At 45.6% G+C, this 14,929-nt stretch overlaps 1 protein-coding gene and 1 long non-coding RNA gene across 2 annotated transcripts; one reads left to right on the forward strand and one right to left on the reverse strand.

Annotated features, from left to right (window-relative positions):
* Positions 1 to 1,490: 1,490 nt before the first annotated feature.
* vtcn1 (V-set domain containing T cell activation inhibitor 1) lies at positions 1,491 to 8,840 on the reverse strand. Its single transcript, XM_035411433.1, has 5 exons — positions 7,485 to 8,840; positions 5,027 to 5,091; positions 3,534 to 3,899; positions 2,051 to 2,305; positions 1,491 to 1,762 (listed from the first exon to the last, which is right to left on the reverse strand). The coding sequence occupies exons 1-5, from the start codon at positions 7,514 to 7,516 to the stop codon at positions 1,647 to 1,649; spliced, it is 834 nt and encodes a 277-aa protein (XP_035267324.1). The 5' UTR covers positions 7,517 to 8,840; the 3' UTR covers positions 1,491 to 1,646.
* Positions 8,841 to 12,158: 3,318 nt separating this feature from the next.
* LOC118224178 lies at positions 12,159 to 12,923 on the forward strand. Its single transcript, XR_004764595.1, has 2 exons — positions 12,159 to 12,303; positions 12,444 to 12,923. It is a non-coding gene; the product is annotated as an uncharacterized LOC118224178 (long non-coding RNA).
* Positions 12,924 to 14,929: the final 2,006 nt, after the last annotated feature.

Below are 14,929 nucleotides of genomic sequence, written 5' to 3' on the forward strand. Positions count from 1 at the left end.
ACCCTTTGACAATATAGCTCACCAGTAACTCATCAAACTAAAAAAAAAAACTAAACAGAAGCACATACGCAACAGCGGGGCCAGCCCTACAAACGCGAATGTCTGTGACTGAGTGATGAAGTTACACCATTGGTCGGCCGGTCCAGCCATATACTAGGTTTTGACCTGGTCTTGTTTTTCTCAAAACATTCTCCGTTCCATTGCAAACCTCCCACACGTCTCCGCAAAGCACAGACCAAGATCAAGTAACATTATTTGGAGAATAACCAGTTTGTTTAACCTCTTAAGTAAACTGTACTGGCAGATAGTCCCGAAAACAATCCTTGCTAATTCCTGAACAAACATGGAAAGCACAAAACTGCTGTTCAGATGTCACGAAACGTAGTTGGTGCAAAAGAACAAACAGTCTTTCTTTCCAAGTAGTTCAGAATATAAACGGGATTGCCACTGTTCGCAGCTGTAGTTAGCGCGCAGTTGGATCTTTCCCGTTTGTCTCACTGTCTCCGTTTCTATAGCGACAGTAATGTACAGTGACATCCAGTGACTGACCTCAGCGGGATGCAGTAAAGGTTTATTATAGGTAAATTGGACATAAAAAAGGCCATTGCTGTTAACTGGGATAAACTAATGTTACAGAACAGAAATTCAGAGATTATCTTTGCTTTTAAACATTCCAGCCTAAATAAAAAATAAAATGTAAAACTTTTTCATATGAAAAGAATGTAAAAATTTACATTCCTAATCTAATTTTCTAATTCTCTAATTTTGTTGTGTTTAGTCTTCAGGGGGGCCGTCAGTGTTCAGCCAGTGTTAAGCTGTGTTTTGTAGAGCAGGTACTTCTCAGTTCAGTCTATTCTAAAAAGCCTGTGCACTCAACACACAAAACTGTTTCTGTAAAATTATGAAACACATACGCATGTAAACATGAAACAAAAGATAATTTTCTGTACTTCTGTCTCCCAATCATGTTTTCATCTCAAATGTCTTAACTATACAGCAAAAATAACTAATTTAACTTTACCATTCCCATACTGTTGATGGGCACTGTATCTGAAATGCTAATAATCAGTCTGTATTCAGGTGAGCAGGTAGTGGTCATTCTGTGTTCAGGTGAGCAGGTAGTGGTCAGTCTGTGTTCAGGTGAGCAGGTAGTGGTCAGTCTGTGTTCAGGTGAGCGGGTAGTGGTCATTCTATGTTCAGGTGAGCAGGTAGTGGTCAGTCTGTGTTCAGGTGAGAGGGCAGTGATCAGTCTGTGTTCAGGTGAGCAGGTAGTGGTCAGTCTGTGTTCAGGTGAGAGGGCAGTGATCAGTCTGTGTTCAGGTGAGCAGGTAGTGGTCATTCTGTGTTCAGGTGAGCAGGTAGTGGTCAGTCTGTGTTCAGGTGAGCAGGTAGAGGTCAGTCTTTGCTCAGGTGAGCAGGTAGAGGTCAGCCCGTGTTCAGGTGAGCAGGTAGAGGTCAGCCCGTGTTCAGGTGAGAGGGTAGAGGTCAGCCCGTGTTCAGGTGAGCAGGTAGTGGTCAGTCTGTGTTCAGGTGAGCAGGTAGTGGTCAGTCTGCATTCAGGTGAGCAGGTAGTGGTCATTCTGTGTTCAGGTGAGCAGGTAGAGGTCAGCCCGTGTTCAGGTGAGAGGGTAGAGGTCAGCCCGTGTTCAGGTGAGCAGGTAGCATGTCCACAGGTGAAGAGGAGCGGTGAAGGCCAGGTGCAGGGGTCTCAGTGTGGGGGCGGGGTTGAAGGTGAAGCGGGTTCTGCTCGTCACACCGCTCTCTGCAGAAGACAGAGACAGCAGGTCAGAGCCGTGCTTATTTTACTCTCACTCTCACAGCAAAGGACGGCGGGTCCCACATACAAAGCCTGCTGTTCCCTTTGAAAGCGCTGAATGGGAAACAGAGCCCTGACTCTATCTGTACTGTGATGTCATTTCTGCCCTTTTATGGTTGCCAGTAAACAGACCGCATCTACTCTGCTTTAAAAACATTTTCAGCCGCTTCCTTGATATTGACTCCCATTATATCCTGGGGAACCGGAAGCTGCCAATCAAGAGGCTGACTGCACCTGTAACGGTTGCCAGGGAGACAGAGGTGACCAGGTGGTTGCGGATGAGGCAGGTGTAGGTGTCGTCGCTCTGGGCCGGGTCGAGCAGGGTGGTCACCACGCGGAATATTCCGGCGGAGTTGTTGGAGAGGAGTTCGCTGGCGTTCAGGGCGTGGCCCTGCTGGTCGGTCCAGGCGACGCTCGGCTCGGGGAACCACCTCTCCGCCTCCGCAGTCAGGTTCCTCCCGCTCAGGGTGAAACTCGGAGGGGAATACGCTGGAACACAGGACAAACCCAACGCCCAGCTTCACATTCACAGCCAGTACCCTCCACAGAAACTCAGTGGCAATTCCACACAAGCTCACTATGTTTATTGACTGGATTTCGTGTTTGACCATTTCGTGTTTGATCATTCTCTCATTCAGCTGGACTCTGATTCCTGCCTCAGACCTTTAGCTGCCTGCCCGGTGGATTCCGTGTGTTCCGCTCTCGTTTCGCCCCCCTGCTCGCTGTGCACTGCTCTGGTCACTTAGAGGGTTCCCAGCTGGATTACAGATCCATCCACTGGGACATTATTTTGTTATTTTGCTTTATTATTTTTGAAGGTGACTGGATGAGAATTTGGGTCTCTGTTGGGGTACACTATTCAGACTCCTGGTCCCAGCCTGCAGATTAAGTGTCCCAAAGCTCACTGTTTAAAGCCTCCCCGGCCAGACAAGGGCTTCAGACACGAGCCAGGCTTCGGCTGGTATTGGACAGGCAGGTAGGGACTGGAGCTACTCACTGATCCGCAGTATTATTTCACTTTCCTCTCTCATTTCCTGTTTCCTGTTACAATCTAACCTACACCAGGTTGTGACAGCACCCATTAAGGTATTACTATAAAGGCAACTCTACAAAGGCCCACACCAAAATACACAACAGGTATTACAATGTTGAATAAGACCTGTGTGAGTTATTATTATTTGATATTACTGAGGCTCTTATCAGTAGTGATAAAGATTAAGACACCTGGCTTTTATAAAGCAACACTGACAGATGGACACACACACACACACGCACACACGCACGCGCACGCACGCACGCACACACACACACACACACACGCACACACACACTGACACACACACACACACACGCACACACACACACGCGCACACACACACACGCACACACACGGAATTCTAACTCTAACTCGGTTCTTTCCAGAGCCCCCTCCCAGCTTGACCCCTGACCTTAAAAGGGGGAGGAGCTCCCAATAACCTGACCCCTGACCTAAAGAGCAGGATGAGGGTGTATATACTGAACTACGCTGAGCTGACTGCTTCAGCTATCCGCTAAAAACCCTGCATACTTGTGTTACAGACTTAGATCACTTAAACCCTGCAGAAAGTCCGGAAGAGTAATCAGCTAAGTGGTAGTTTCTCTACGGGCTCCCAGACTCCCAGCTGCAGAACACCTCTGGTCTTTACAGCGCTGAGGATGAGGATGACGTGCTTCTCACCGGCCACCCTGAGGTGCACGCTAGTGCTGCCCTGGCCAGAGGGGGCGCTCACGCTGCAGCGGTACTCTCCGGCGTCCCGCGGTCCCACGCTCCAGAGCAGGAGCGAAGCGTTGCCGGCAGCGAGGCCTCCTGGGAAAATCTGGGCGCGGTCATGGAACTGCGGGTTCTGATTCTGCAGCTGGGCCGCTCCGTTCTGGTAGCGGAACACCACGCCGCTGAGCCCCGCCTTCTCCCAGGTGATGGACACGGAGCCGGCGGGCTTGGACCCGGTGCCGGACACACGGAAGCTGCAGTCCAGCTGGACGTCGGCGCCGATGTTCCCCACAGGAGACGCGTCCCGACTCTCCACAAAGGGAGACTGCGAGCCTGCGGCACAAACATGCACTCCGTGACACACCTCCACACCTCCTACGCACCTCCTCCACACCTCCTACACATCACTCACTCACTCACTCACTCTAGAAAGGAGAGAGGGACACGCCCGCACACCTCATACGCACCTCCTACACATCACTCACTCACTCACTCACTCTAGAAAGGAGAGAGGGACACGCCCGCACACCTCATACGCACCTCCTACACATCACTCACTCACTCACTCACTCTAGAAAGGAGAGAGGGACACGCCCGCACACCTCATACGCACCTCCTACACATCACTCACTCACTCACTCACTCACTCCAGAGAGGAGAGAGGGACACGCCTGCACACCTCATACACACCTCCTACACATCACTCACTCACTCACTCACTCACTCACTACAGAGGAGAGTGGAACATGCCTCCACACCTCCTACACACCTCCTCTACATCACTCACTACAGAGAAGAGAGACATGCTCGCGCACCTCCTCCACACCTCCTACACACCTCCTACACAGCCCGTCCACATCACTCACTCACTCCAGAAAGGAGATAGGGCCACACCCACGTACCACCTCCTCCACATCACTCAGTCACTCACTTCAGAGTGAAGAAGAGGAGGATAAAGGAGAAGCAGGAAAGGAGTGGGGGGAGGTAACTGAGAGAAGAGATTAAAAAGAGGATAATCACTTATTCTCAGTAAACGAGAACCAAGGCTACTCACATGACCTGTGTGTAGCAGTGTGTTTAAATGGTCCTGTCCCTGTACTGTCATGGTTCCCGTGTGTAGCAGTGTGTTTAAATGGTACTGTCCCTGCACTGTCATGGTTCCCGTGTGTAGCAGTGTGTTTAAATGGTACTGTCCCTGTACTGTCATGGTTCCCGTGTGTAGCAGTGTGTTAATATGGTCCTGTCCCTGTACTGTCATGGTTCCCGTGTGTAGCAGTGTGTTTAAATGGTACTGTCCCTGCACTGTCATGGTTCCCGTGTGTAGCAGTGTGTTTAAATGGTCCTGTCCCTGCACTGTCATGGTTCCCATGTGTAGCAGTGTGTTTAAATGGTCCTGTCCCTGTACTGTCGTGGTTCTCGTGTGTTATGTGGTATTCACGTGATACTTACGTGGCACTTACGTGTAAATGCAATGCTCAGAATGAGAATGATTAATCCGCCGACTATGAAAATGAGGACGATCATACTGTGAAAAAGAGGGAAAAAATTAATAAACCTGTCACTCAGAGCTGGCCACGCCACATAGCTACAGCCCCTAACAGTCACATGCAGCCGCATAGCTACAGCCCCTAACAGTGACATGCAGCTGCATAGCTACAGCCCCTAACAGTCACATGCAGCTGCATAGCTACAGCCCCTAACAGTCACATGCAGCTGCATAGCTACAGCCCCTAACAGTCACATGCAGCTGCATAGCTACAGCCCCTAACAGCCACATGCAGCTGCATAGCTACAGCCCCTAACAGTCACATGCAGCTGCATAGCTACAGCCCCTAACAGTCACATGCAGCCACATAGCTACAGCCCCTAACAGTCACATGCAGCTGCATAGCTACAGCCCCTAACAGTCACATGCAGCTGCATAGCTACAGCCCCTAACAGTCACATGCAGCTGCATAGCTACAGCCCCTAACAGTCACATGCAGCCGCATAGCTACAGCCCCTAACAGTTACATGCAGCTGCATAGCTACAGCCCCTAACAGCCACATGCAGCTGCATAGCTACAGCCCCTAACAGTCACATGCAGCCGCATAGCTACAGCCCCTAACAGTCACATGCAGCCGCATAGCTACAGCCCCTAACAGTCACATGCAGCTGCATAGCTACAGCCCCTAACAGTTACATGCAGCTGCATAGCTACAGCCCCTAACAGTCACATGCAGCCACATAGCTACAGCCCCTAACAGTCACATGCAGCTGCATAGCTACAGCCCCTAACAGTGACATGCAGCTGCATAGCTACAGCCCCTAACAGTGACATGCAGCTGCATAGCTACAGCCCCTAACAGTGACATGCAGCCATGATCATATTTATCCAAATACTCCCTCCACACATCCCAGATTCATTCAGCAACATAATCCTGCAGCCATGACAACCACACATCGCCTATTTCTGTGCCTGTAAGGAATGATGTCAATGGTCAGTATCATGGGATACTAATGACACTTAATTTCTCATCTGTTCCAAGACGTTGGCTGGCTATAACCAAAAGTAGGCTACTGCGCCGCATAACATACAAGTTTGAATTCACGTTATTATTATGAAAATAAATCGGTTTGCGGCTGCAGACTTTTAAAAATGGCGGTTGAAATAAAATACTGCGAGTAGTCGACCAATCAGAAATATTCAGCGTTTGCGCCCCACCCCAGAAGTTCCTGTACTTTTGGTTGAGTTCCTCAAATGGTTCCTAGTTCCTGGGGAAATTTCCTGCGGTGGAAACGCGGCTAAAGTCAGCAGTGACGCTGACCGCTGCTTAGGTTTGGTCTGCCGGAATATCCCGCACAGAGCATGTAGGTATATGAACCCATTTTACTGTACAGAATCTGATGAGTATTAACCCATTTTACTGTACAGAATCTGATGAGTATTAACCCATTTTACTGTACAGAATCTGATGAGTATTAACCCATTTATACTGTACAGAATCTGATGAGTATTAACCCATTTATACTGTACATAATCTGATGAGTATTAACCCATTTATACTGTACAGAATCTGATGAGTATGAGGAATTCCAGCATGGGGTTTCCCAGGTCACCCCTGTTCACACACACACACACACACTCACACATCATACACACACACACACACACTCTCACACACTCACACACTCACACACACACTCGCACACACAGAGACCCACACACACGCATTACACACACACACACACACATGGAGACCTGTACTCACACACACAAATTCACCCTCAGATAGTAACCCCCCAGTTCCTGCTCCGTGTCTTATCTCCAGGCTATGTTTGCTGAGCACTTTGAAGCTTCCTATGGCTGAGAATGGCCACATGGTGAATTACATGTCCGACAACACACACACACCCTTCTGACACACGCACACACCCTCTAACACACACTCTCTCTCGCAAACAGTAACCCTCTTACCATACTGAAGACATATCTCCTCCAAAACAATTTAAAGCCCGTAGGTCTTACTGCTCCACCAGCTAATCCTACATATATGCAGTCTTATATAATTAACTGAGTTTTAATAAACCAAACAGAAATAAATGCTCTGCAATATGGTTTGCTGGGCCAGAAGTAAAAAGGTGAACTTTAACTGATCTTTAGCGCGCTTGCTGTGTGCAGCAGTGTGACTGTTTGTTTTGTCATGTGCTGCAATGAGGACAGGGCAGAAGGACTGTAGAATTCTCATAGAATATTCAGATATTTGATTATTTAACATTGTATTTTACAGGGTTATCTTATTTTGCACATTAGACAGTAAATGATTACTCCAAACTCATGATATTTTCAATGCTATAATCTCTAATAATTAATAATAAATTATTATATTATTAATAAAATGCTATAATCTCAGACACAGTAAAACGTTGCTTCCTACCCCCAGAAGATAACCTGTCCGATTGAAGCCATTGTTCCCCTCAGGTAGTGTGAGTCAGTGCCTTTGGTATTCCAGTCTGGTGCCTGTGGTATTCCAGTTCAGGGCCTCTGGTATTCTGGACTGGTGCCTGTGGTATTCCGATCCGGTGCCTGTGATATTCCAATCCGGTGCCTGTGGTATTCCTATCCGGTGCCTGTGGTATTCCGGACCGGTGCCTGTGGTATTCCGGTCGGAACGTTTTTAGGGCAGCGGAGATTTGGGAGCTCTGATCCTGCGGGACGTGTGGGCGCTGTGGGCAGCCGCGTGGGGCGGGCGAGTGAGTCGCTTGCGGCCGATTGGCTCGGGTCAATATTGTCTCTGAGGGGCGTGGACCAGCGCAGGGCTGACACAGCGCAGGGCGTGCCTCACCTGGAGTCTGGGGAACACACCTGAGTGGGGCCTAGCAGAGTCGGTCTGATTTCACTGCATTTGATTGGCTGCATTTGATTGGCTGCTTCACAACTGCAGGCTCTCTTTCACATAAAGCGAAGCTGTTTATGAACACATCCAAAAGAAAATACAAACGAAAAAAAAAAAATGCAATTTCATTTCATCATCATGTGCACGTAATTTGTAGGAAAATGAAAATGCAGTGATCTAACTTGCATAGTAAACCAAAACCTACGGCACAGATATTCTGACAAATTCCTTTTTTGTATGTGTGAGGAAGAGAAACTTCATCACGTTAGCCTTATGGCCAGAAACAAATGTTTAGACACGTTCGCCATCACCGCCATACATGTTCATCTGCAGTCAGAACTGAGTAAGTTGTGCTTTTTAATACTATAATGAAACACGTCAGTGAAGTGTCTATATCCACATTAACAAGATTTACAAAGTACTCATTGCATACATAAAATATATGCCTTTTCCTGTGTGGCAAAAAGGGTAGTTATTTATTTATTCTTACAAATGCTTATTTTTAGGTTATTGTGTGTATTCTTATTTGTAGGTTATTGTGTGTATTCTTATGTTTAGGTTATTGTGTGTATTCTTATTTGTAGGTTATTGTGTGTATTCTTATTTTTAGGTTATTGTGTTACTGTTTGTCACAACAGTAAATTGTTTCACCGTGACAAGGTGACCAGCTCTCTAAGACAGACGGTTATGGAAGCAAGTAAGAGCTCAGCTTCCGATACATTCCCCCAATTTTAATGGTTCCTCCAACGTGGCGAGAAAAACAACATGTGATGTCCGGCATTCGTTTCCCATTTTAATGCCAAACCTAGGCTGTGGACAGGTGAGACCAGTAAGACAGGGTCACAATGGTAATTACACCAACTTCAGCCTCTTGGGCATGTTATGTAATATGTCCATCTATCCACCCATCCATCCATTCACTCTCCACAGGAAGATGCCACACTAACATGGCACACCCTCCACAGGAAGATGCCACACTAACATGGCCCTTCCTCACAGGAAGATGCCACACTAACATGGCACACCCTCCACAGGAAGATGCCACACTAACATGGCACACTCTCCACAGGAAGATGCCACACTAACATGGCACACTCTCCACAGGAAGATGCCACACTAACATGGCACACTCTCCACAGAAAGATGCCACACTAACATGGCCCTTCCTCACAGGAAGATGCCACACTAACATGGCACACTCTCCACAGGAAGATGCCACACTAACATGGCACACTCTCCACAGGAAGATGCCACACTAACATGGCCCTTCCTCACAGGAAGATGCCACACTAACATGGCACACCCTCCACAGGAAGATGCCACACTAACATGGCACACTCTCCACAGGAAGATGCCACACTAACATGGCCCTTCCTCACAGGAAGATGCCACACTAACATGGCACACCCTCCACAGGAAGATGCCACACTAACATGGCACACTCTCCACAGGAAGATGCCACACTAACATGGCCCTTCCTCACAGGAAGTTGCCACACAAACATGGCCCTTCCTCACAGGAAGTTGCCACACTAACATGGCACACTGTCCACAGGAAGATGGCACACTAACATGGCACACTCTTCACAGGAAGATGCCACAATAACATGGCACATCCTCCACAGGAAGTTGCCACACTAACATGGCCTTTCCTCACAGGAAGATGGCACACTAACATGGCACACCCTCCACAGGAAGATGCCACACTAACATGGCACACTGTCCACAGGAAGATGCCACACTAACATGGCACACCCTCCACAGGAAGATGGCACACTAACATGGCCCTTCCTCACAGGAAGGCTTCCTGACCCTGAAGGGGCCATGGCGCCCCCTCAGCGAGATGGCGGGCAGCCTGGGGAGAGCCCAATGGGACGGCCGCTCTGGCGGGTTCGATGGAGCGAGCGACTCTGACTGCGCACGACTGTGCACGACTGCGCACGACTGTGCAGAAGACCGGGGGAGATATCGGGAGCGGTGGTGTTTGCTGGGATAGGGGCATCGTCCCCAAGGAAACAATGCTCGGAGAACAAGGGCAAGGAGGACTCAGACTGGGGAGACTGGCTGGTTAGACTAACCCGCAACTGGGTTCTATGAACTAAACTTGCCTGTGGCATTAATGTGCCATTTAACGTGCCTGTAAGGTTCTAGCATTAATGTGCCATTTAATGTGCCTGTAAGGTTCTAGCATTAATGTGCGATTCAATGTGCCTGTAAGGTTCTAGCATTAATGTGCCATTTAATGTGCCTGTAAGGTTCTAGCATTAATGTGCCATTTAATGTGCCTGTAAGGTTCTAGCATTAATGTGCGATTCAATGTGCCTGTAAGGTTCTAGCATTAATGTGCCATTTAATGTGCCTGTAAGGTTCTAGCATTAATGTGCGATTCAATGTGCCTGTAAGGTTCTAGCATTAATGTGCCATTTAATGTGCCTGTAAGGTTCTAGCATTAATGTGCCATTTAATGTGCCTGTAAGGTTCTAGCATTAATGTGCGATTCAATGTGCCTGTAAGGTTCTAGCATTAATGTGCCATTTAATGTGCCTGTAAGGTTCTAGCATTAATGTGCGATTCAATGTGCCTGTAAGGTTCTAGCATTAATGTGCCATTTAATGTGCCTGTAAGGTTCTAGCATTAATGTGCCATTTAACATGCCTGTAAGGTTCTAGCACAGGGCCCTAGAACATCCTCAGGAAGCTTGGGCACACACTCCCAACATACACATTTCCCCGTTTTGCCGTACCCCGAGGTCCCTTGTAGCTCAGTTACAAATCAAGGAGGAATATTAGAATGTGATTCAGTTCTGCTAGTTCTGACATTACTGCTTTTTCTCTTTAGTCTAACTTTGACTTTGGTAAGCAGCTCAGCTTCCAAGCTTTTAGAGAGGGAACTTTGTTGTTATAAGTGCAGTAGAAAGACCTGTGAGCCTGAACAAAGTTTTTTAAAAAAGTGTTGTCATTTATTAATGGTTTTGTTCAATAGCAGCTGTATTCAAGCAATCAGTTGATACTGCAGTTCTTCCACGAGGTGGCAGGAGTTCGCGGGGAAATTTCTGGGATAAGTGTTAATATGACACATTATTGTAAGATTCTTGTAAGACAGTAAAACTTCACAAGGTGGTGCTGTTCACAGCAGGTGTGTTCCACAGTCTGGAACCATCTAAAACTAAATTAATCTGAGCAGTTCAGAGAAAAAAAAAATCTAAATCACCCCAAGTATTTATTAAATAATGGCTCCAAATTCAAATTGATAGTGATTTGGAACTACTACTGAAAATTCCTCAAAAGTGTGATGGAAGAGCAATCTCTTACCCATTTTGTAGCTTTTGCCGATATGTCACTATAACCAAGGAGGTTTGTAAACGTCTTATACATACCAATCTTATGTTGTAGACATCAACATATCTGTAAAATACATTTGAGATATGTTGATATTCAAAAGCATTGCTAGTATGCATACTTTCTGCTTATCACTGTTTTTAAACAGCGTTTGGCAGTTAAACATAGCGCTTGGTTGTATAACAGGTGGAATAGCTTGTATATCACAAATACTGGTGCTTGGCTGGTTTATTCGTTGGGTGTTGTTTCAGAAAACAACCCTGCACAACAGCTATTTTCTTCAACTCTGGCTTACGCCCGCATTAGCCTGCAGCGAATGCCTTCATTAAAAATGTATTCTGCTGACAAGCAAAAACAATAAACAAGCATTTTCAGTCGGGCTATCAGTTTAGTTACAAGCTGCACAAATACTAGTACTAAAACACCTGTTTGATGTTTGCAACTCAGGAGGCTTACAGGAGGTACACTAGAAAAGTACAAGGACCCATCACTTTCTACTTGTTCAATGAAGGAACCAAAGTTTCATTTTCACTGTTGGCAGCAGGAGCAGCAGCAACCATGCATCCAGAGCATCCCGTCCTCTCTATGAAAATGCTTCTCAATTCTATGAAAACATCAGGAGGAGCTACGGCCATGATTATAATATTCAACGTGTTCCAGTACATTTTCAAACTGGATTTTGTATGTCCCTGTGACCTTCGCTATAACAGACATCTCTGTGGAGTTTATGTGTTTCTACCGTTCAGCTTAGTGACTCTGACTGTGATGCTGATAGACCCTCATTGTACGTGGGAATGCAAACTAAATGGATGCAGGACACGCATGCCACACTTCTCCTCAAGAGTCCTCAGGAGTCTACTCCCAGGCTTGGTGTGGGTAATTACTGCATTCATTGATGGAGACCTAATAGTGTGTTTATTCGCCACTAACATGACGGCTGGGCAGCAGGATGCATGCGTAGAGGTGACCAGTCAGAGCCCTGAACAGCAAAGGACCATCAACTACTATGTGAACGTATCTCGGGTGAGTGATTACATTTTAAATGATTAAATTAATAATATTATATTTAATTACTATTCAATGCTACTACTATTAACAACAATAATAATAATAATAATAATAAGAAGAAGAATAATACAAAAAACTATTTTGTCTCTTTACAGATCGTAGGCCTCAGTTTCATATTGATTATGTCACTCCTATGCGCTTGCTGGAATTCATACCATAGGAAACCATACTGTGACTCTCTGTTTGAAAAGTACATTGAGGAACACATCGAGGCCATTCTGAATGATGAACAAAGTAAACTGGCAAAAGCAGAGGCTGAAAAACGAATTGCGCTGCACAAAAGGAAGATTCAGCCTCATGGAAGGGATGACTCACAAATGGACTGCGGAGGAATGCAGAACCTATCAGACACAGATTCTAACCCAACGCTCTCACCACATTCTTCAAGGAGAAATTCCGCAGATCAAATAGAACTTCCAAATGTACGCACACCTTTACTGCAAGGCTGCGAAAAACTAAACTACCCCTCTGGAGCCCAGGGAACTCAGGAGAGCTCATTTTAAATTACAGAAAGTAAAAATTTTACTGAAAATTCAACAATGTATAGGATCAAAGAAATGCCTTAATTTTAAAAATGAAATGTTTTTTAATCACTGAAAACTGAAAAAAAGCCAAATAAAGTTTTTTAACATTAATTTAAAAAAATGAATTAATACCAACCGTAGCAACAGTAACAAGTAGTTAAATAAATAAAAAAAAATCAACGAGATGTAGGAGCCGTTTATGAATTTTTTTGTTATTGTAAATGAAAATTATTAATAATTAATGAACTATGAAAATGTAAGCATTAGATTTGCGGATTCTTTTGATTTATTATATGATATGCATTTATGTCTTATACTTACCCTTCAAAAGACCTTACCTGGCCTGGTTACGTATGCTTACCTGTATATCTTACGTGGATAATAATGGTTACGGATGTGGGAGGGGCTAAGACCGGGGAAGCAAAAAAGTTTTCTACCGCACGACGTATGCACCTGCACGGGACGAAGGGCATTTTTTAGTTTTGTTTGTTTAAAGTTACAATCTCGAAGATTTCAGTTTTTGGCAGTACCAATGGCGAGAAGCGGTAATTGCAGGTGTGTCTTTGGACCTCACTTCCCATAGATCCAACCGGATCCAACCAGTGTCGCCTGTGTGACGTCAGTCAGTTGACACCTGGGCCACGCCAACTATTACACTTACTTACTGAATAAAAATGGTTGTTATACAAGTAACGTTATGTACATACTCATTCATTGGCTAACATTAGGCTAACTTAAGCTGTCTTTACACTGCCGAGCCGGGTTAAAATGCTGTAGCAGACCTGGGGTAGAATTAGTGATGATCAATTTCCACAAACGTTCTTTATCCACCTTTTGCTCGGTATGAACATCTTTACACTGCAGAGAAGAATTCGCGGGATTCGCTGTGGCTCGTACAATTGTGTATCTCGTGCATCATCAACGTGAATGATTGTTATGTGATATTTTTGAAACAACTGCCTTGTTTCTGGTTTTGCTAGCTAAACTGTTTGGGAGTAAAGCTGAGCTGCGTGTTAAATTAGCAATCAGAATAAGAAGAATAAAACAAAAACAAAAGAGATTTAATCGAAAAAGGGAATCAAGGCTAAAGGAACATATGAGGAAGCGTAATAAAATAACAGCGCTAATCCATACTGCCATATTCTTTTTAGTTTTCTCCGGCTTTACATCTTTACACAGAAATCAGACCCGGCTCTGCTCCACCTATACCCCGGCTTATATATTGATGAACTTGATGTCAATGTAAATAACGGTAACGTTAAGGCCAGTTAAGATCAATGATTCGCAACGAGACGCAACGGTTTTAGAATGTTGCAGAGCCTCTGAAGCCGTCGCCTGGGGTCTCAAAAGACCCACCTTGTCAAATCGCCAAGTGCAGTTTTAGAACGTTTACAATCAGACGTCTTGGAATTTTGCAAGTTGCATCCAGTCTCGTTGCGAATCATTGTTCTGAACTGGCCTTTAGTTAGCTACATTGCAACGCTGCAACAACGTAGCACTGCATTCGAGAGACGGTTTGCGAGGTCGGTACCGGTCGGTAGCGTTAACTAGCGTTTTTTCTAATTGTTAGCTGACATTAGATTGTGTTCATTACATTAGCTAGCTAGCTAACGCAACGTTACCTGATATGAGAGAAGGATTGGCCTACTGTGCGCAATGTTGTCTAAACTAATGTTGCCTTTATTGACATGGTCCGGTAGCTAGCGTTAGCTGTGCAAATAGCTATGTAATTTAGTAACGTTACATTGTCATCAAATGTAATACGAAATCTACATCAACAAATAATATGACCTCTCATGTTACACAAAAACTTATTAGGGTTCCATAACCCCCCACCTTTAACGGTAGCAGACACCGGAAAAAACAGTAGGCCGCTCACACACAAGTGAGTTGAAGAGCAAGCCTGTTGCGTTAGCTCCGTCTACCCCTCTCTGGCGGACCAACCACTGATGGGTGATGGAAAACGCGTCACTATCTATGCGCCGCTTGTGATTTTTTCCCCCGGGAATGTCGCCAAAGACACACAGTTCTTTAATCATAAATTATAATAATAATAA

Source organism: Anguilla anguilla, chromosome 3 (assembly GCF_013347855.1).
Source record: "Anguilla anguilla isolate fAngAng1 chromosome 3, fAngAng1.pri, whole genome shotgun sequence".
NCBI classification, from domain to species: domain Eukaryota; kingdom Metazoa; phylum Chordata; class Actinopteri; order Anguilliformes; family Anguillidae; genus Anguilla; species Anguilla anguilla.

Bases quoted from the DNA above. Each gene is read 5' to 3' on its own strand.
- vtcn1 (XM_035411433.1), bottom strand. From the start codon at position 7,516: ATGGCTTCAATCGGACAGGTTATCTTCTGGGG. The intron at 5,092-7,484 runs GTAGGAAGCAAC...TCTTTTTCACAG, and splicing joins GGACAGGTTATCTTCTGGGG to TATGATCGTCCTCATTTTCA. The intron at 2,306-3,533 runs GTGAGAAGCACG...CCTGTGTTCCAG, and splicing joins CGTGCACCTCAGGGTGGCCG to CGTATTCCCCTCCGAGTTTC.